Source organism: Temnothorax nylanderi, unplaced genomic scaffold (genome assembly GCF_030848795.1).
Source record: "Temnothorax nylanderi isolate EJ_2023f unplaced genomic scaffold, tnyl_v1.0 TNYL_tig0075_pilon, whole genome shotgun sequence".
NCBI classification, from domain to species: Eukaryota; Metazoa; Arthropoda; class Insecta; order Hymenoptera; family Formicidae; genus Temnothorax; species Temnothorax nylanderi.
The window spans coordinates 471980-495411 of NW_027249137.1; the positions used below are offsets into that span (position 1 = coordinate 471980).

The window sequence follows — 23432 nt, forward strand, 5'->3', positions numbered from 1 at the left end:
GTTTATTCAATAATTTCAACTCCAAATGAATTAAATAATACGCTCTTAATGTATGGACCTCAAATCATGGGACACCCTCTATGGCTGGATTCGGGGAGCGCGCTATTAGCGCCATTTGCTTATTCTATCCTTGTTTTACATCTGATGAGCGATAAAGATAGAATTATGCAATAGCGCTAATAGTGCACTCCCCAAACGCAGCTTATATGTATTACATGTACGCCATAATAAAGGACTTTTTAATTAGACTTAATTTTATTTAGCTGTTGATTGTTTTTATTATTACAGTTATTTTATAACCCTTGGTATTTTAATAAGTTGTTGAATGTGTACTTACTCAGATCGATTCCGAATATCTTTGCATTTCCGTGTGTTTTTATGTTTATCTAATGAGGATTCGTTTAGAAAATAACAAAATCTTTTATTACAATGTTTACATTGTGCTTTACTGTTTCCTAACTCCGTATAATTAGTCCTTAGTTCGTCAGGTAGTTGGCGATTGAAAGTTGTATTATGTTCTTTTTTTAAGTGCGATCTTAAGCTTTTTCGAAAATTATTCCTACAAACAAAAGTCGTTTTACCAATCTTCCCACGAAGTTCCTTCGATGACTGAAATACTTCTTCACAATCCTTATCCATGCAAATTGCCTGCAATGGTTCCTCATTTTTATCGAAATAATTCCATTCATCGCCATAGTCATATGGCTGTTCCCTGTAATTCCATTGTAACCGTTCTGTATTATAAAGTGTTTGATACTAAATGTGATATAGAAATCGCTTCAACAAGCGCTTGCAAAAATTCTTTCAAGGGTCGAAGAGAAAAGTGTGGTTTATTTATTAGAATGTATGTAAACATTGATTTGAATTTGTCCAATTAATAGCAAATTCGAATGGATGCACTCAATGCGCACTGGTGCATATTAAAACATTGTACAGTTGTATGTACACTGATTTAACCTCTAATCTCTAAATTATATAATTCAAATATCTCAACTGATAAAATCTTCAATACATATTTTACCTAAATAGGTGTGCACATTACTAAATTGTTAAACAAAATTATTTTTTTTGTGGTTTTATAATTAAAAACTAGAAAAGTTAGAGTAGTTGTTTGAAATATTGCAGTTATAAAATGTTCTTGTACAAAAAAATCAATATTTGACTAGTACACACAGAAAAATACATACTACCTGCAAGTAAATATTACTTTTGTCCTAAATATTTAATAAGCTTATATATCCGCAAATCTACCATAAAGTCATCACAAGCATCACATTTACTTAAAACATATTTTAGATCTTAGTAAGTCTAGTACTTTAAAGAAGAATATTTAATTAATACAAAAATTCGGTTTACTTATACTATATAGAGTTTACGGAAGAGAAGCATATATACTTAAATATATAATATTCTTGAAAAAAGAATAGATTGTTGTTTTGAACACAAAATGATGAGCTTTTCTACATAAGATTTATGCGTGCCAAGTATATCTTAAAACTATTTATGAGAAAATATTCTTTGTTGAAGAAAACTATTACTTAAAAATAAAATAAAATAAGTAATTGCTTTCCTTGGCTGCAGAATGATACTTTTCTGTATGCAGATATCATTACATTATATGATAAGCAGAACGAATAATTTACTCATCAACTGCGGCTGCTTCTTCACTTGTTTCCTCACATGTCTCTTCAGGCAAATTTATTAGATCCTGATTTTGACGTTCAGCAATGGGATCCATAACGTAACTCGTTGAGCTTGAAGTGCCAGGCCTGCATTAAAATGTGATATAAATATAAATAAAAGAAAAGAATCATTATTTTTAGATATTAGAATTGTGCGCATTACTTTATGCTATTATTATGTACTTATAGATTGTGATCCGTAATGGAGTAAAGATTTGTGTAAGAAAGAGAGTTAGAGGAAGAGAGAGAAAGTGATAGGAAGAAAATATTTTATATCTCGAATGTCTGCAATACTAATTTTAAACAAGTAAACATCTTAAATAAATTTATGAATTTTTACGTATATAATAGTTTATAAAAGAGGCTGCCTTGATTTGAGTACGTGTTTTGGAAATAAGTTAGATACAGTCACGATTCAGGACGGTCGAAAACGACGGAATGTTTTTACGAAAGATTGTAGAATAAGTTAGTTTGTTGTTACCACGGTTGTTACATGTGCATAAATAATCTCAAGAGTAAGAAACAGAGCATCAATATGACTGTACGGTCGTTTACAAAGATCAACGGTGTATATTCAAATATTACATAGAAACTTTTATTACTTTTAATCATTTATAATATTTATATAATAAGTGACAGATTTTAGTTGTCGTATATAGATTTTAGTAAACAAGCTTATTTAATTTGAATACCGATAAGAACTAAACATTTTATATATTTGAATCGAATTTCTACAGTAGGTATTGATGTCAAACATAAATACCTAATCTAAATTTTTGAATTGTATATGTCTGTGATAGATGAGAAAATGTGATTTTAATCGATTAAATTTTTTTTCAAATTATGTGCAAAATAATTGTAAAATTATATTTATTACGATTCGAAAGGCACATTTATGAGAGAATTTTTAAATTGTAAACAACTATGTAAATAATTATAAGTGCCTTGATAAAAGCCTTTTTTGCTCAATTTTCTTTGGCTGTTGAATGTTTTATTATTTTTTAACCCCATAGTATTTTATTAAGTTCTTAAATGTGTACTTACTCGTGTTGATTCATGGTTAGTCTGGAAACTGTAAATTATGTGTTCTATTTAAATGATATTGTAAATGCCGATCTAAAAACCACACAGTCCCATAAATAGGAGTTTATTTTACCACATTAAATTATTACATTTTGTCTTACATCCTAATATCTCCGAGTACTATAGCCGCAGACTGTCAGATAATGGGCGATGTTTTTTGAGAATTGTGGTATATGTCTCATTAAGTGTCTTATTAAATCTTTTATAAATTTACTTGAGGCGGATAACCGAATTTTATTTCTAGAAGTCTTGAACTTTAACGTCGATTCTTGGAAATGATCCCACTTGCTGCCGTTTCGATAATTTCTAACCGTCCTGTGTTACAGAACGTTTGACACTATATGTGGTACAGAAATTATCTCAACAAGCGTTTGTGCAAAATTTATCGGAAAGGGAGGGGGAATTCGTCGAAGAGAGGGAGAGAGAGAGAGAGAGAGAGAGAGAGAGAGAGAGAGAGAGAGAGAGAGAGAGAGAGAGAGAGAGAGAGAGAGAGAGAGAGAGAGAGAGAGAGAGAGAGAGAGAGAAGTATGGCTTATTTATTAGAATGTTTATAAACATGGATATATATATATATGTGTATAATTTGAATTTTTCTAACACAGATCATAGAGACACGGTAATGCCTCGCGCCAAGTTTATTGGAATGCGACGATGTGCGGAACTGCGGGAAGACGCCTGTGGCTCTATTACGCGAGACACTTAAATAATTGGAGGTCATGTTTTCATATTTCAGCAACGACTGACATATGACATAACATGAACATGAATCGATTAAGTTCTAACTAGTCTGAATTAAGAGCTGATGTTCAAATTATATAAAAAATAATATAAAGAATAATAATGTAATAAATCATTATTATTATTATACTAATTTATACAACTGTTTTCTTTTATAAATTAATATATGTTAGGTAAAATAGATAGGTTTAACTAACTCACAACTGCAAATTAGCGCTAGTCTTTGGTATAAAATATTTTGTATGGCATGATACTTGGCGTTTCTTTTTTACTTTTATTAAAAAGTTAATTTTGCACGGTTATATTTTATATAGCAAATTTAAGCACGTTAGAAATGCGTATAGTATAAAATATACCAAGATGATATATTTAAAATGTGCCAGCATATGTGTTTAAAATAAAATATAATAATCTAAATAAGAAAGTAACATTTTAATATTCCGTTTCTTCTAGCATCAAAATCCTTTTTGATAGCCCATGCGTCGCAGACATCCATAGCGGACCACGTGTCATCATTCTCTGGATGTGGAATTTTTAACAGTTTTGGTAGATTCACTCTTTCGGCCAAAAATTGTATGACACTATACGGTTCCCTAACTTGAGCGATCGGGAATGAACCCATTAGTATCTGTAACTCTTTGGGCACGGTCGAGGGAAAGACCAAACCAGGACAATCGCACAGACACACAGTCTTTGTGAGATAAATAGTCTGAAAGTGCTTAGTGTGACCAGGAGTGCGAGACACACTCACAACTTTCTTACCTGTGAAATAAATATATTATATATTAATGACTCGAACTCAAATGACTCTAATGTTAAGTATGGAATATAAATATTTAAAAAAATGATATTATAATACAGTTGTGTAATGGAATGGTCTTGCTTACCCATCAACGCATTCATCAAGGAAGATTTTCCAACATTCGGCGTTCCAATACACCCAATGGTTAAAACTCCATTTTTGTATTTTTCGTGTTCAAAATAAGTGGTATCCTCCTTTTCTATTGTCACGTTATCCTTGTGATTTATGTCATCTAAATCGTATTCCAAGTGCATCTCCTCCTGAATTTTCTCATACCAGGTACTTAGGTCGACTTTATCCCCAACAATATCTTTGCAAGCTTCCAGCAATATCTGCGCCCCTTCCGCGGCCATTCTCAATTTTCCTTTACGAGTTCTTTTCTTTAAACCTTCCTCGTTATTCGTATTATTACGGAGATTGTAAGTGGGATACGATGTAAACATTAGAATGTATAATTTTGGATATTGATTGTGAAAATACTCTTTCCAATCCACTACCAACGCTGGAGGTGCTAGATCGACTTTGTTTAACACCAAAATCATATCTTTCTTCAGTTTCTTCGTCACATAGTCGTACAAGTACGGAGGGAACATCAGAACGGGATATCTGATGTCAACGATAATCAATAGGACGTCTGACATCTCTAGAACCCTCCACAATTGTCGCCAGGTTTCCAAATTCAATTCGAAGTAACTCAAGCTAGCTAATTCCTCCATGCTATTTAAGTATTCCTAGATACAAATAATTGTTAGTCAGCAAACACGTTCGATATAAAGCTAAGATTTTGTTTAACGCTAGGTAGCAACTACATACTGTGAAATATCTCTGTTCCCTTATCTCCAATTGCTCCTTTGTCATACTGAAATCCCACGGAGGTCGCTTTGGCATGTCGATCCCAGGTGGAAAATAATTATCGGAAATCTCTTGATCCTTAAGACTCGCAGGTTCGATACTTTTAAAAGCTCGTTCCTTGCGCTTTCGCAATTTCTCGTTGGACTCTTGAAAGAATTGTAGTGCGTATCTATTCCTTGAAGATTTGCTATCTTTTGGTTGTTCGTTTATCTTCATCACTTGTCTCTTATGTTTAACATTGCTCTCATTGCTGCAGCTTTCCTCGTCATCTGAATTTACTGTTAACAAATATATATACCTTTACAGTATTAATCTTTTACAAATAAAACAAATTGGTAATAAAACAATAAATTACAATTATATCAATATTTTAGATATAATGCTAAGCTGTGCGAGGCACCGAATTCTTAAATGAAATTTTATTAATTAACCCCGCAACTGTACACTCTTTTCTAGCACCCACTAACGGTGTATGTGGGTCGTTTGCATCCGCGTCATATTAAACAACCCAAAACTTTACCAAAAATTCATAGGTGTTCCTTGAGATCTTAACTACAAGTTTAAACTATAAGTTTATCTAAACTATAAGTTTAAACGAACGCGCTAGGTAAACAAACCTCTGGAAAATATCACATAGTCAAAATGCCGAGGACGCAAACGTGTCCCACATGTACGGTTGCAGAGTTAAATTAGTAACTTTTACATTAAACGCATTGATACGTACCAACCAAGGTCCGTTGCCGCTGCTTTTTAGCCTGCATCTGCTGCCTTTTGGCTTTTCCGCTAAACGGAGTTTTTCGCCTTCCTTGAGGCATGTTTCCGCAGTTCCAATCCCGTTACTTCTTTCAACCACTTATCACAGATTTCAAGTGTCGTACGAAAATCGTAAATTATTTATAAAGATTACGATCTTTAATTTCACGAGACGAGAATTTGCATGATGCCGTACAGCTGATCGTTTAACCACTTTTTTACACTTATATTTATAGATAATTTATACTTTTTATACATAAATATGACAATAATCTATAAACTTAATAATAATCTTTGGAAAACTCATTGTCCTAAAAGTTGTAAGAAATGAATACTTTCGAACGAAAAATATACGTAATTATATAAATATACATTGTCCTAAGATGTAAAAAATGATAATGGTGTGTTACGTTTTCCTAAGATTCTAAGATGTAAAAAATGTAAAAAATAATTGAAATGTAAAAAATTAAAAAAAAATGTTACAAGAAAAATGGACATATATAAGGTAAAGTCATTGAAAAGTTGATATATACTTTACGAGATATTTCATATATTATAATAAAAATGCCATATGACAAAATTTGACATATCAGAAAATTCTTAATAAAAGAGAAAAAATACAATAAAATGCAATAATTATATAATAATAAATTCAATTTTTTATAAGTTCTAAAGTCTGTCAGTAACTTTTCGGAAATATTACAAATGCAATGTTGTGTGTGAAACATTCAAAAATATAACGCGTGCAATGTTAACGTAATAATAGTTTTATCATGTATCAGAAATGTTTCTAAACCATTACATCTGCAATATTTCTTTTGCAATATTGAAATTCACTACCTGCAATTCAATTTTTCATTACCTACGCAAAAATATTTTAAATGCAATGTTGCGTTTGATATGTTACAGACATATTATTCGTACAAAGTGAAGGTAATATTACTTTTATAATGTTTCAGAAATATTTCCGAAATATTACATCTGCTACATTTTTTTTTGCAATATTACAGAAACTTACAAATATTGTAAACAACTTTCTGAAAGATTTCAGAAATATTGTTAATGCAATATTATAAAAGACATGATGCAGGTACATTTCTGAAATATTTCAGATGCATAGTTACAAATGAAATGTTAATGAAATATTTCTGCACCTTTTCCGAATATTACAATATTTCAGCAACATAATATACCGAGTAGGATAGTAATCATTATTATTTCTTTGCTAGGAAGATACACAAAATTATAAAAATTTGCTTAATAAACATTTGAAATACGAAAAAAGAGTTTACACTTGTTACTGGAAAAAATTATAATAAAAACTATAAACTAACGTTATATGAATTTTACACAAAATAAACGAACAATTTTGTGTAAAAAGTCAAAACATATTAAATTTATTCGTAATATATCCTTCCTTTTGTGTTGTGTTATATATGTAAGGTGAATAATTACTCATCATTAACGTCGGATTGGTCTCTCTTTTGTTTGCGTAAGTCGGGATGCATGCTCGTTGACAAATTTCTATCCGTAACATTGCAGCCCATTGACCTTAAAAATTGGTCGTTCTATATTAATACTATGATGAAACAAGAAAAAATTAGTCGGTGTTTAAAAGAAAGTTATGTATACTAAAAAAACTATGTAGATAAATCATTATTCTTAGATTTAAATAGTCATCAAATTTTATCAATGCATAATTCAATATTCGTATTATAGTAATTAGTTTTAAGGTTTTCTTATACGTTAAGATAATTTCTCAAATTTATTGTTATTGTAGTCAATTAAATGAATTCTAATTGTTTATTGTTATTGTTGTGTAGAGAAACATAATGCTGTGTAAAATAAATTGCATTATATAATATTAAAAGCAAATTGAATAATTACTCACAGCACTTTTTTGTTCTCTTTGTTAATTGTTCAAGTGATGCCTATAGTTCCTTGAATGGAGGTAATGTCCGGGTCTCTGTTTCTGACATAACGGAACTGAAATCCGCGATAAATATTAATTTAATTATAATAGCATTTAAAATGTTACAGTAGTGTACATTAAATTGTTAAAGAAAAATATTTTTGTGCTGTGATTGAATAGTATATAGAACAGATAAAAAAAATTATTTAAAATACTCTAGTTATAAGTTATTTTTCGCAAAAAGTTAATATTTTGATAGTAGAATATCATTGTGTAATATAAGAGCAATGAATAATTACTCGTCAAGTGCGCCTCTGTCACTTTTCGTTTGTTCAGATGATGGAGCAGATAAGTCCGATGATTCTTGACTTTGACGTTCTACAGTGGCAAAAACTTCATCAACCACTGAGTTTAGAATGCTTTTTACAAATCTGCATTAAAACGTAATGTAATTAAAAATAGAAACGAAAGAATATATATACTCTTTAAAATATCACAATGTTGCAAATTATCTTTGGGCAGGAAAGTCAAAATTTAACTGAGATATCATTACATTGACATACGATATAAGCAATATGATGAATAATTACGTATAAATTGCGGCTACGACTTTTTTCTTTGACAAAGGTGACGAAACAGGCAATTCAGGTAATTTTTTACTTTGACATTCTGCAACCATGTTATAACCCATTGAACTTGAAGTTCCCGGCCTGTATTAAAATGAGGTGTAATCAGAAACAAAATTATTTTAAATATTATCGTTGTAAATTATCGTTGTTAAAAAAAGTCAGTATTTAAATAGTGAGATGTTATTATATTTTGTTATAAAGAAAACGAATACTTACTCATCAAATGCGTCTGTGTCTATTCTCGTTCGTTCTGGTAATGGAATGGACGAGTCAAGTGACTTTTTATGTTGTAAAACGCTCTCTACACGTCTGCATTAAAATGTGATGTGATCAAAAATAGAAACAAAACAGTTATTTTTTTTAAATATAGCAGTTGTAAATTACTTCCGTGAAGAAAGGTTAAAATTTAACTAATAAGATGTCATTACATTGCATGATAAAAGCAAAACAAATAATTACTTATAAATTGCGACTGCCTTATCTTCTATATGTTCAGTTGATTCATCAGGCAATCCAGGTGATTTTTGACTTTGATTTTTGACTTCTGCACTAGGAGACTTTTCATCATTCCCTGATATTGAAATGCTTAGTCTGCATTAAAATGTGATATGATCAAAAATAGAGAAGAAAGAATACTCTTTTTTAAATATTAAATAATCTTTGTGTAGAAAAATTAAAATTTAACTAGTGAGATATCATTACATTATAGATATAAGCAAAACAAATAATTACTCATGAATTGTGATTGCTTTTTCTTCCTTCTTTCTTCCTTTTCCTTTTTTTCCTTTTGTCAATCCAGGTGGTTTTTTACTCTGAGGGATATCTTTTTTTATAGTAGGATCCGTAACATATCCCGTTGAACTTGAAGTGCTTGGTTTGGAATTTGAAGTGCTTGGTCTGCATTAAAATGTGTAAATAAAAATTAAAAAAATTATTATTTTTAAATATTACAATTATTTATACATTACAATTATTTTTAAATATTGCACTTTTAAATTTTAATTGTATTTTTTAATATTACAATTACTTGATGCTATTATGTACTTATAGGCGGTAAACCGTGAATGGAGGGAATATTTGTACGAAAAGAAAGGAAAGAGAGAAAGTGATAGGGAGAGAATGTTTTATATATCTCGAATTTCTGTAATATTATAATTTCAAATAAATAAACATCTTAAATAAAGTTATGATTTTTTATACGTATGTAGTTTATAAAGGAGGCTGCCTTGATATGAGTATGTGTTTTATACATAAGTCAGATACAATCACAAATCAGGATGGTCGAACACGCCAAAATGTTTTGACGAAAGATTGTAGAATAAGTTAGAATAAGTTAGTTTGTTGTTATATATGTATGCAATGATAATTTCAAGAATAATAAACAAAGACATCAATATCAATGTGTAATATAAGAGCAATGAATAATTACTCGTCAAGTGCGCCTCTGTCACTTTTCGTTTGTTCAGATGATGGAGCAGATAAGTCCGATGATTCTTGACTTTGACGTTCTACAGTGGCAAACACTTCATCAACCACTGACTTTAGAATGCTTTGTACAAGTCTGCATTAAAACGTAATGTAATTAAAAATAGAAACGAAAGAATACTTCACTACACTACACTATCATTTGCGAAAATATACGGCGATTATGCAAATATTATATAGAATCAATGATTGTTGATTTATAGGAATTTCTGTTAATTATTGATAACCTATGTAACAAAAAGTAAATGGCAAATTTGAGCTGTGATATATAAATTTTGTTAAATAAGCCTATTTCACATATTTATCTATATAAGTACTTAACGTTTTATAGGATTACTCCGGTATTTACGCCGCGCGGGGATTTATGTATCAGAACTCAGAAAAAATAGAAGGAATAAAGATATTTGCTCGCAATCACTCTGTTATGTGCTTTTATGCCATATTCGTATTGTGTTGTAATTTCAATTCTTTACTGTTAATATTAACGAAACCGTCGTGAGTTGAATCGATTTCTCAATGTAGTAAGTAGCGCGATTATATATTACGACCTACGTAAAATGATTACTGTAGTGAATGTAAAAGCTTTAATGGTTATTTCATGATACATAAGTGTAGAGGGATGGTAAAGGATGGAATACAACAAAATACAAGTGCATAGCTCTTGTATCCTTTGTTTATCTTGATATCTTGCATATCCCTTCTGTTTGGGATATACGGCATTTTTAGCATGCGGGATTTATGCCATAATACAAACACTGCAAAAATCGAAATTTCCTATATATGTGTTCTTTTTCCTTCTTTTTCTTTGGATCGTATAAATTAAGTTTTCCATAGGTGCGGCGTATGTACCGGAGTTACCTTATACTTGACTCGAATTTCTGCGATACTAATATCAGACAAATAAATAGCTAATCTAAGTTGCTGAAAACGTCTATGATAGATGAAAAACCTGAAATATTACCGATTAAATTTTTTTCAAATTATATGCAAAATAATTGTAAAATTATAATTATTACGATTGGAAAGACATATTCATGATCGGAATTGCAAATAATTATTACATGTATGCCATATGATAAAAGACTTCTTCGCTCAATTTTATTTAACTGTTGTTTGTTTTATTATTACAATTATTTTATAACCCTTGGTATTTTAATAAGTTGTTGAATGTGTACTTACTCACGACTCTGAATTTTTTTGCATTTCTGTGTCTCTTTATGATTACGTAACGTGCCGTCGGCTATAAAATAACAAAATGTTTTATTACAATGTTTACATTTTGCTTTACTGTTTTCTAACTCTATATATTGAATCTTTAGTTTATCAGATAGTGGACGATTGAAAGTTGTATTATGTTTTTTCTTTAAGTGCGATCTTAAACGTTGTAGAAAATTTGTCTTCGGCTGAAGTTCTTTTTTACAATCCTTATCTCTGCATATTGCCTGCAAAGGTCCCTTTTTAACGAAATAATTCCATTCATTGCCATAGTTATATGGTTTCCTGTAATTCCGTTGTAACCGTTCTGTATTATAAAGTGTCTGATACTAAATGTGATACAGAAATTGTTTGCAAAAATTCTTTCAAGCAAAGTGTGGTTTATTTATTACAAAGTATATAAAAACTGAATATATAATTTGAATTTGTCTAACTAACAGATCATTCAGCTGTCTCTTTCTTTATCCCATCAATAATATTATTTAAAATAATGAAGTCAGGTAGTCAAAAAGTAAAAATTAAAATTAGTTTAATTTTTAAAACGTTCTTTTAATATCATATTTTTTGACTTATTTGACTATATTTGACTCGAACTTTTGCAATACTAATATCAAACAAATAAATACCTAATCTAAATTACCAAATTGTATACCTACGTCTATGATAGATAGAAACGTCTGTGATAGATAAACGTGAATATTATCAATTAAAATTTTTTCAAATTATTGCAAATTATTGCATTATATGCAAAACAATTGTAAAATTATAGTTATTACGTTTGGAAACATGATCGGAATTGCGAATAACTATACAGGGTGCCCATGACTTGAGGTCCAAACATTAAGGGCGTGTTATTGGAGTCATTTAAAGTTGAAATTGTTTAATAAACATATGTCGGTAAATGCTTCCTAACTGCAGAACTACAACCATTGAAAGTTGATGTGAATATTTAAAAAAGGAAAGAAGAAAGATATTTAATTTAACTTGTTTATTTACAAATGAATTACGAATTCTGTTAAAAATTATCTCCTGCAGATTTAATGTCTTTTTTCTTTCCTTTTCCAAATATTTACATCAACTTTCAATGATTGTAGTTCTGTTAGGAAGCATTTACTGACATATGTTTATTAAACAATTTCAACTCTAAATGAATTGAATAATACGCTCTTAATGTACCTATGGACTTTAAATCATGGGACACCCTCTATGTATTACATGTACGCCATAATGAAATACTTTTTAATTAGACTTAATTTTATTTAGCTGTTGATTGTTTTATTATTACAGTTATTTTATAACCCTTGGTATTTTAATAAGTTGTTGAATGTGTACTTACTCAGATCGATCCTGAATATCTTTGCATTTCTCTGCCTTTTTATGACAACGTAACGTGCTTTCATTTAGAAAATAACAAAATGTTTTATTACAATGTTTACATTTTGCTTTACTTTTTTCTAACTCCATATAATGAATCTTTTGTTTATCAGATAGTGGGCGATTGAAAATTGTATCATGGTTATTCTTTAAGTGCGATCTTAAAGATTGTCGAAGAGGATTGTGTTCCTTCGATGAAAATACTTTTGTACAATCGTCTATCTGGCAAATTGCCCGCAATGGTTTTTTTTTCTTTTCGAAATAATTCCATTCATCGCCATAGTCATATGGCTGTTCCCTGTAATTCCATTGTAACCGTTCTGTATTATAAAGTGTTTGATACTAAATGTGATATAGAAATCGCTTCAACAAGCGCTTGCAAAAATTCTTTCAAGGGTCAAAGAGAAAAGTGTGGTTTATTTATTAGAATGTATGTGAACATTGATTTGAATTTGTACAACTAATAGCAAATTCAAATGGATGCACTCAATGCGCACTGGTGCATATTAAAACATTGTACAGTTGTATGTACACTGATTTAACCTCTAATCTCTAAATTATAAAATTCAAATATCTTAACTGATAAAATCTTCAATTCATATTTTACCTAAATAGGTGTGCACATTACTAAATTGTTAAACAAAATTATTATTTTTGTGGTTTTATAATTAAAAACTAGAAAAGTGTTAGAGTAGCTATTTGAAATATTGCAGTTATAAAATATTCTTGTACAAAAAAATCAATATTTAACTAGTACACACAGAAAAGTACATACTACCTGCAAGTAAATATTACTTTTGTCCTAAATATTTAATAAGCTTATATATCCGCAAATCTACCATAAAGTCATCACAAGCATCACAGTAACTTAAAACATATTTTAGATCTTAGTAAGTCTAGTACTTTAAAGAAGAATATTTAATTAATACAAAAATTCGGTTTACTTATACATAGAGTTTACGGAAGAGAAGCATATATACTTAAATATATAATATTCTTGAAAAAAGAATAGATTGTTGTTTTGAACACAAAATGATGAGCTTTTCTATATAAGATTTATGCGTGCCAAGTATATCTTAAAACTATTTATGAGAAAATATTCTTTGTTGAAGAAAACTATTACTTAAAAATAAAATAAAATAAGTAATTGCTTTCCTTGGCTGCAGAATGATACTTTTCTGTATGCAGATATCATTACATTATATGATAAGCAGAACGAATAATTTACTCATCAACTGCGGCTGCTTCTTCACTTGTTTCCTCACATGCCTCTTCAGGCAAATTTATTAGATCCTGATTTTGACGTTCAGCAATGGGATCCATAACGTAATTCGTTGAGCTTGAAGTGCCAGGCCTGCATTAAAATGTGATATAAATATAAATAAAAGAAAAGAATCATTATTTTTAGATATTAGAATTGTGCGCATTACTTTATGCTATTATTATGTACTTATAGATTGTGATCCGTAATGGAGTAAAGATTTGTGTAAGAAAGAGAGTTAGAGGAAGAGAGAGAAAGTGATAGGAAGAAAATATTTTATATCTCGAATGTCTGCAATACTAATTTTAAACAAGTAAACATCTTAAATAAATTTATGAATTTTTACGTATATAATAGTTTATAAAAGAGGCTGCCTTGATTTGAGTACGTGTTTTGGAAATAAGTTAGATACAGTCACGATTCAGAACGGTCGAAAACGACGGAATGTTTTTACGAAAGATTGTAGAATAAGTTAGTTTGTTGTTACCACGGTTGTTACATGTGCAATAATAATCTCAAGAGTAAGAAACAGAGCATCAATATGACTGTACGGTCGTTTACAAAGATCAACGGTGTATATTCAAATATTACATAGAAACTTTTATTACTTTTAATCATTTATAATATTTATATAATAAGTGACAGATTTTAGTTGTCGTATATAGATTTTAGTAAACAAGCTTATTTAATTTGAATACCGATAAGAACTAAACATTTTATATATTTGAATCGAATTTCTACAGTAGGTATTGATGTCAAACATAAATACCTAATCTAAATTTTTGAATTGTATATGTCTGTGATAGATGAGAAAATGTGATTTTAATCGATTAAATTTTTTTTCAAATTATGTGCAAAATAATTGTAAAATTATATTTATTACGATTCAAAAGGCACATTTATGAGAGAATTTTTAAATTGTAAACAACTATGTAAATAATTATAAGTGTCTTGATAAAAGCCTTTTTTGCTCAATTTTCTTTGGCTGTTGAATGTTTTATTATTTTTTAACCCCATAGTATTTTATTAAGTTCTTAAATGTGTACTTACTCGTGTTGATTCATGGTTAGTCCGGAAACTGTAAATTATGTGTTCTATTTAAATGATATTGTAAATGCCGATCTAAAAACCACACAGTCCCATAAATAGGAGTATATTTTACCACATTAAATTATTACATTTTGTCTTACATCCTAATATCTCCGAGTACTATAGCCGCAGACTGTCAGGTAATGGGCGATGTTTTTTGCGAAATGTTGGTATGTCTCATTAAGTGTCTTATTAAATCTTTTATCAATTTACTTGAGGCGGATAACCGAATTTGATTTCTAGAAGTCTTGAACTTTAACGTCGATTCTTCGAAATGATCCCACTTGCTGCCGTTTCGGTAATTTCTAACCGTCCTGTGTTACGGAACGTCTGACACTATATGTGGTACAGAAATTATCTCAACAAGCATTTGTGCGAAATTCATCGGAAAGGGGGGGGGGAAATTCGTCGAAGAGAGGGAGAGAGAGAGAGAAGTATGGCTTACTTATTAGAATGTTTGTAAACACGGATATATATATGTGTATAATTTGAATTTGTCTAACACAGATCATACAGCTGTATCTTTCTTTATTTCATCAATAATTTTGAACTTGTGCTCAAACGCAGCGCATGACAATTTAAAATAGTGAAGTCAGGTAGTCAAAAAGTAAAAAAAAAAATGAGTGAACCTTTGAAACGTTCTCCTATAAAATTATATTTTTCGACTTGTATGTATTCTTTTCTCTTGAAAAAAAGAATATGTAGAGATATGATTAGAAATGTATAGATATGATTTTCAAGAGACACGGTTATGCCTCGTGCCAAGTTTATTGGAATGCGACGCTGTGCGGAACTGCGGGAAGACGCCTGTGGCTCTATTACGTGAGACACTTAAATAATTGGAGGTCATGTTTTCATATTTCAGCAACGACTGACATATGACATAACATGAACATGAATCGATTGAGTTCTAACTAGTCTGAATTAAGAGCTGATGTTCAAATTTTATGAAAAATAATATAAAGAATAATAATGTAATAAATCATTATTATTATTATACTAATTTATACAACTGTTTTCTTTTATAAATTAATATATGTTAGGTAAAATAGATATATTTGATCAAATTGTAATATAAAGACCCTCGAAATTCAAAATAGATATATTTGACTAACTCACAACTGCAAATTAGCGCTATAGTCTTTGATATGAAATCTTTTGTATGGCGCATGTACTTGGCGTTTCTTTTTTACTTTTATTAAAAAGTTAATTTTGCACGGTTATATTTTATATAGCAAATTTAAGCATGTTAGAAATGCGTATAGAACAAAATGTACAAAGAAAATATATTTAAAATGTGCTAGCATATGTGTTTAAAATAAGATATAATAATCTAAATAAGAAAGTAACATTTTTATATTCCGTTTCTTCTAGCATCGTTGTCGAAGTAGTTGTATAATGATCTTTTGCATACTGTAATAGAATACATTTCCATTTAATTTCAAAATTTATTTAATTTTCAAGTACGTCAAGAAGGGCAAGATAGATATAAGCCTAGGATGATTCTCGCGATTGGCGGCGTTAGTTATAGCTACAGCTCGGAAAAGAAAGAGATATTGTATGTCTGCACTCTTCTATCGCCCGAAGCTGGCCGAAGTGCCGGCGTCATTTAATGCCTTCTCACCTTAGAACGTATATACATGTTTTAAGCTTCTCACCCATAGACTTATTGTTAGGGCCATGGCACATAGAAAAACTTAAGCAGTAAGCAAATTGACCAATGGCTATCTTAAGTTTTCGAGAATACTTAATTGACTGTCATTGATTAATTTGCTTGCTGCTTAAATTTTTCTATGTGTCACTGCCTATATACATATATGATATACAACCATACGACCACAGACTTGCCTACGTTTCATATCTTCACAATGCCTCGTTGTACAGTGAAACGCGCTGCCATCGCTTAAATGGCAATAAAGTGAGATCGCGATGGTATAAGATGAGGAAAGAGAGAGACACACAGTAAGTCATTCGTCGCTGTTTTACCAACTCTTCGGGAATCCAAACGACAAGTATAATACTCAGGTCAGCCCAATGAACATAATTTCTCAAATCGAGAGATATAACGTCTTAAAGACGTCATTAAGACGTTGTCTGGAAACTTAACTGCTCATAATCCGTTTGGATTGACGCAAAGTTGGTAAAACAGCGACGAACGAATTATTCTGTGTTTCTCTCTTCCCTCATCTCTTACTATCGGAATCTTACTTCATATTTCGATTGTCTGCCATTTAGGCGATGGCGGCGCGTTTCATGTCCATTACAGTCCATTACATATCAGACAAAAGCCGACTGGCAGTCTATGGTTATATAGTCAAAAATACGTCTATGGTGCCCAGGTTCATCCAGGTTGTCTCTCCCTTTCTGTCGCCGCGCGCCAATCATATTCAACCGCGCTAAGGGCATAAGGTACTACCAGTTGGACGTCTCCCCACCCTTCCTCCGGCCGCGCTGCCCTTGGCAACTCATGTCGTCATAAGCAACCAAAGCAACTTCTTGTCGTCTCCTCTCGCTCCGAATTGCTCCGAACTCCGACTCCGAGCTACAGCTACGCTTCTGTTGGCGTATGATGATGCGCGACGCTGACATCGTAACGGAGTCGACCAGAATGGACTGGGATAAAGTCATCGATACCTTGAACTGCAAGCTGGAGCTCTCCCGACTTAACGGCGAGATAAAGGGCATGAAATGTGAAAAGGATCTAATATCTCGTTTGTTGCGCAATCCGGAGCTCGTGTGAGTACGATCGCGTAGGCAATGTGTCTCTCTCAGGGAGAGCCCTTCATATAATATCGCGGTCTTTAAAATAATCATTTTATTAAATTCTGGCGAGATAATGAAGAGCTCATTACTAATGCGTTCTTCTGAAATAAATATTCACTCGTTCTACATTCCCTATTTTTAATTAACAGTAATATATTTATTATATTATATACAGAATGTTAAGAGAAGGTGATTTTTAGACGTATGTAGTACTCGTGGAAACAAGCCGAAAAGTTTTAATAAGCGTTACTCCAAATACCATTTATTTCCCAGTTATAAAGCATTCAATTCTCTGTTCGTTTCACGCATATGCATTGTATAACGTGTTTACACGCGACCACTCATACACTCGTCCTTCATGAGCTTCTAAGGTTGACGAATAATGAACGTTGTCGAACTTTTGGAAGATATTCCTCTTCTACGTAGATAACAAATGCAGTTCGATCACACGACGGTGTCCCTGTGTATTTCCTCATGATTATTAAACAACATTTAAACAAACAATTGTTTTCAAGAAAAGTGAATAGGACGCGTTTAGTTGCATGGTTACCTTGCTCACTGGATTTACTCCATTTATTTATGGAAACATTTGAAGAGCATGGTGTATGTCACATCAGTTGACACATTGGATGAACTGATACGGAAAATTGAAAACTTGTTAACAAATACGAATTAAATCTGAAATTTTTGAACGTGTTCGATCTTCAATAAAAAAGTATGCCGAATTGTATTGAAATGAACGGAGGAGCACATCGAATATTTGCTACAGAAAATGCTTTATAACTCGGAAATAAATGGTTTTCGGAGTAACAGTTGCTAAGACTTTTTGATTTGTTTTCACGAGTACTACATACTCCTAAAATTTGGTACCACCATTTTTCAACACCCTGTATATGTTTGTCTATTAGAGTGTAAGTTAAATTTTAGGAATAAACAAAATAAACAAAATTGTTTATTTTAATTAAAATGTGCGCTGGAGTGTATTGTATGGTCTTATTTGGGATGCAGGCAATTAGTGTCCGCGTGGCTGAATGTTCTCTACGACATAAGAGATAAGAGAAAACGGCAGAAGGACTTGGAAATATCAACAGCTTTCAAGTTGTCCGGGAACAAGGAGTTTCAATCGAAAAAGTATGCTGCATCACTGGAATTGTATACGAAAAGTGCGTTGTACGCTCCCTCAAATAGTGTAGATTTGTCAATAGCGATCGCAAATAGATCAGCCTCCCTATTCTATCTGGACAGGTGGCAGGTAAATTGAGGAGTTTTAGTATATAAACTATATTATAATACTTTTTTTTACAATTATTTAATTATTTCTATTTTTTATAATTTATTTTGTTGATAATAACAAGTTTAATGTTATAAAATTATTACTCTATTTATAAGTAAATCTATTATTTGCATGATAACGCAAAAAGGATTGCATCAACGATATCAAATTGGCGATTAAATTAGGCTATCCTGAGAATTTACGTTACAAACTACATCTGCGTGCAGCTCAGTGTTATCTAAAATTAGGTAATAGAGGATCAGCTGTTGAAACTGTTTTGCAAATGCATAACATACTGAATCAGCGTAATATGCCGAATGAAAAGAAAGGTAGGTATTCACTTTGTATATTTAAGTTGGAGGAAAAAATTGTTCATTTGTAGACGTCTTTCTCGTATTTCTCACATAATCAAGAATTATTGAAATTTTTAGAGCGATTACGGAGACAAATGAAAGACATAACATCGAGAATATCATGCATGGAAGATAATGCGGACAATACCGCAGATACTACGGAATTTCCCTCACAGCCCGAAGTCGCATATGGCGAAAATCCGAATTTTCGGTCTGCATCGGCGGCGATAGAAGTGAAATATGCTCCAGAAAAAGGGAGATACGTGGTAGCTAATAGAGATATCAAAAGGGGTCAGATTCTATTCGTTGAAAAGGCATTCGCTTTTGTCCCATTGCCTCACGTTAAAACTTATATTTGTTACAATTGTTGTCGCTCATGCGGCGATACTCCTGTACCGTAAGTTTCTATATTTCTTGTGCTTTGAGAAATCGCAAAATACATCATACATGTATATAATATGTTATATGTAAAATATGTTAAATTTTACACAGATGTACGGAGTGTGTCGACAGTGCGTATTGCAATATTGATTGTTGGGATGAAGCACGCTCGTCTTGCCATCGTTGGGAATGTCTTGGCAATCAAATGGGCCTTTGGTCGCACATTGGAATAGCATATCTGGCTGTAAGAACGTTGTTCAAGTGTACAGCTGCAACTGAGGATAACAGACTTAATGAAGTGCAAGACCTAGTGACTAATTTTTCGAAACTCCAACCATGCGACGTTATTTCGTATGGAATCGTAAGTGTAATAATTTTCACGCGAAAATAAGATATGTGACGTATGTGTACATAGAGAATTTTTCGTAAAACTAAATTTATCGCATTATCCTAATTACTTCTTTCTTTCAGACGGCAATTATGCTTACGCTGTATCTGTCAAAACATACAGATTTTTTTAAAGTTGTCAATCTTAAAAAATGCTTAGCATCAAAGTTCTGTAACGATCTCAATTGTGACCTCGCGACAAAGGGGGATGAACGATTGTATGTAAGTTCTCTACTGTTGAGAAATATATTACAGCTTATTTCTAATGGGCATGCTATCACAAAGATAAACGCGATAGCGGATAATAATAAAAATAAACTCCTTATTCAACAACAAGATAGAATAGCTACAGCGATTTATCCCTCTGCAAGTATGATGAATCATTCTTGTGATCCTAATATAATTAATAGGTAATATATATAGATATTTTGATTATGAGAAATGAGACACAGTTGTTCATTGCTTATATAAATGTACATAGAAAATAAATATTTCTATATATATATATATTTCAATGGCACTAACGCTATTATTCTTTAGCTTTTTAGGGCAGACTTTAATAACTAAAGCCACACGGGATATTGCGACGGGTGAAGAAGTTTTCAATTGTTATGGTATGTTAAATGTTGATAATAAATTAACAAATCATTATATTTTATTGATTTAGTTTCTTTGTTTTTATCTCACTTTCGATATTATGCGACAGGCGCTGATTTTAGAAGAATGTTGAGAAGGGAAAGACAGGAAAAAATGGAAGGTCAATACTGCTTTAAGTGCACTTGTACAGCATGCACTATACCAGAATATGAAGATATTTTGGTAAACTATTGATTATTTTTTGATATTTACAATGTTGTACATTATCATATTTTGTTTGTACGTGTGTAGATATATAATATATGCACATACATAAATATACGCTTATTCTTTTGCAGAAAAAATTTTCTGCGATGAAGTGTCCTGAATGTAGTGGACCGTTGAGTGATAACTGCCACTCTTCCATGTACTGTATAGATTGCGGAGCGGCAGTATATGAAAATACTTATGACTTTACATTGAGACAGGCCCAACACCACTTTGCCAAAGCAGAAATTTGCATAGAGGAGGAAAAGTACGAGGAGGCGTTAATTAAACTGAAAGAATGTTTGCTTCTTAGAAAGGACGCATTATACAAGTATCACGAGGACATTGCCGCTACTATGGATCTCATGGCAAAGGTGTACGCTATTATGGGTTTGTATCAATGATGCGAATATATGTGGGATGACAATCGGTATCGAATCTGATATTCGATTTTAAGTCAATCGTTCTTGTACAGAGCTATGCGTCATCCCAATAACCATTGTTATTGTTTTCTGACTTTAGGACAATGGTTGAATTCGATTTCGTATCTCGAACACAGTATCGTGGCCATTGAAGAAAGATACGGCTCTTGGAGCATCGAAGTCTGCAATGAAATAAATAAATTAACGGATATATGCCTGCAATATTTGCAAGAAGAATCTAATACATCATCAAAATTTTACAAGTAAATATCGAATTTTTGTCGTTTAGATTATACTGAACTATAATTACGTCCGTTTGTCGTTTATTGCAATGTATTATGTATTTGTTACAGAAACGTGTTGAAGAAAACACGACGATATTTAAATCGTGGTCAAGAAATTATAGATCTTACCTACGGTCCATGGAACGAGGTTTACCGTGAAATTGCCGTGAAAAAGGAGATTCTTTCCTCTATTTTAAAAAATTTTAACGTCTGATATTTGTGTGAACAATCTGTAATGTTTAACAGATAAATGAATAAAAAAATATTGGAAAGCGCGTTTGCGCGCCTTTCCATATATTTCTTGAATGTATAAAGAGCAATTGTATCATTCACTTTTTTATTGTATACATTTCTCTTGTGTATTTTTAATATGTTATTTATAATCTATTTATCAAATAAGGATGATCAAGTAACTGTGTCTTTTAAGACATCATATAAAATCATACATATGATTATATACATATTTTATAAATTTTATTTATGATACTGGACTATATAATTGGAATTTGATTAAAAAATGTTTTTAGTATTATAAAATGCGCAAATAATTTTTTTTACCTTTATTAAGACGCTATGTTTTTCAAAAAGACAGTCTAAATTTTACTTGTTTAATTTCATATGTGTAACGTATTAACATCAGTATCATATATAATCTTTGCGTTCAATTTTCTTCATCATCGTTTTCACTTGAATTATGGTGCGAACAATCAAACACTCTGCATAATTATTTTCCTGCATGGCAATATGAGATAAGAAGTTTGACATACAGACCTCTTAATTGGATCGTTGACAGGTAACTTATTATTACATAATTATTAAAAATGCTGCGGCCAGATGTTGTCGAAAAATGTTGTTGCATCTCGCGGAGGAGTCTGGCAATCAGTTGTAAAATTTGCACGTTGAAAAATATCAGTGGCTAACCCTTCAAATTACTTTTTTTGGTTAAATGTAAAATTAATTTAAATTTCTGCCTAGTTAATTTCAACGTTTCTGCCTAATTAATTAAACAATTGATATTATGTCTTTGAAATTGGAGCTCAGTAAACACGTACCGAGCATCAGTTACATAACAGTATAAACAATATAAGACGTTATATTGTATTGTTGAATGAGAAATTATAACATAGATGTAATGTAATTGGTGCTCGATGTTTACTGGGAAATACATATAAATGTTTTTTTAAAGGATTTGCAAATCTATCTTGTAAGTCTCTATCTTGAAAATATAATTATATTCTATTATATAATTTTATATTACATATTATATTTCTAATTATATTCTCTAGGGGAAAGGAAATAAAAATATCTCAATATTTATTTTCTAGGAAGTTGAATTCGAATTGTTTTTGTTCTCGGATTCTGAAGATATATCTGCAATATGATTCTTGTCTGTCTAAGGAAATGCAAAGGACGGCGTCCGCTGTCGGATTTCCATTGTGAAGAGGCTTTTACTTGGATTGTTAAACATTAGAATTATTAATGGCTGTATCCACTCTGTGGGACACTTGCTTTTACACTTATGAATCTTATGATACTGTCTCACGACAGAATTGTTTCGTCTGGTTTTTTCCCCCGCTTTTATGAATATTTTTAACCAGAGTATCGCCACGCATATTTGATGCCTTATTATTCTAATACATTAACTTGGACTACACGCGTGTAAAAAAAGTCATCATAAATTATTTAAACACGTTATTTAAACGAGCTTGTATTATCGCCGCTGAATGGTCGGCTACATCCTATTCTATTAAAATCTTATGCATGTTAACATAATCGCTCATATAGCGCATATCCTTTAAATATGTCATTAATATTCATTGTCACAGCGCCGCCGTTATTTTTGCCGCGCGT

At 31.3% G+C, this 23432-nt stretch overlaps 3 protein-coding genes across 3 annotated transcripts; 1 reads left to right on the plus strand and 2 right to left on the minus strand.

The window, feature by feature from the left end:
- Window positions 1–3893: 3893 nt before the first annotated feature.
- On the minus strand, window positions 3894–6365 carry LOC139774196 (guanine nucleotide-binding protein-like 1). The gene is made up of 4 exons (XM_071709269.1): window positions 5882–6365; window positions 5119–5435; window positions 4391–5036; window positions 3894–4265 (listed from the first exon to the last, which is right to left on the minus strand). Exons 1-4 carry the CDS (start codon window positions 5970–5972, stop codon window positions 3916–3918), a joined length of 1404 nt encoding a protein of 467 aa, XP_071565370.1. The 5' UTR covers window positions 5973–6365; the 3' UTR covers window positions 3894–3915.
- A 52-nt stretch (window positions 6366–6417) lies between these two features.
- On the minus strand, window positions 6418–15198 carry LOC139774184 (uncharacterized). The gene is made up of 13 exons (XM_071709238.1): window positions 14977–15198; window positions 14837–14908; window positions 13754–13879; window positions 12488–12823; window positions 11116–11436; window positions 9881–10012; window positions 9184–9348; window positions 8911–9042; window positions 8668–8760; window positions 8413–8532; window positions 8122–8253; window positions 7802–7896; window positions 6418–7461 (listed from the first exon to the last, which is right to left on the minus strand). Exons 2-12 carry the CDS (start codon window positions 14848–14850, stop codon window positions 7842–7844), a joined length of 1626 nt encoding a protein of 541 aa, XP_071565339.1. The 5' UTR covers window positions 14851–14908; window positions 14977–15198; the 3' UTR covers window positions 6418–7461; window positions 7802–7841.
- A 1963-nt stretch (window positions 15199–17161) lies between these two features.
- LOC139774197 (SET and MYND domain-containing protein 4) lies at window positions 17162–21895 on the plus strand. The gene is made up of 11 exons (XM_071709270.1): window positions 17162–17611; window positions 18647–18890; window positions 19060–19240; window positions 19343–19661; window positions 19757–20006; window positions 20117–20442; window positions 20573–20646; window positions 20739–20851; window positions 20968–21265; window positions 21398–21560; window positions 21651–21895. The coding sequence occupies exons 1-11, from the start codon at window positions 17442–17444 to the stop codon at window positions 21793–21795; spliced, it is 2283 nt and encodes a 760-aa protein (XP_071565371.1). The 5' UTR covers window positions 17162–17441; the 3' UTR covers window positions 21796–21895.
- The last annotated feature ends 1537 nt before the right edge of the window (window positions 21896–23432 follow it).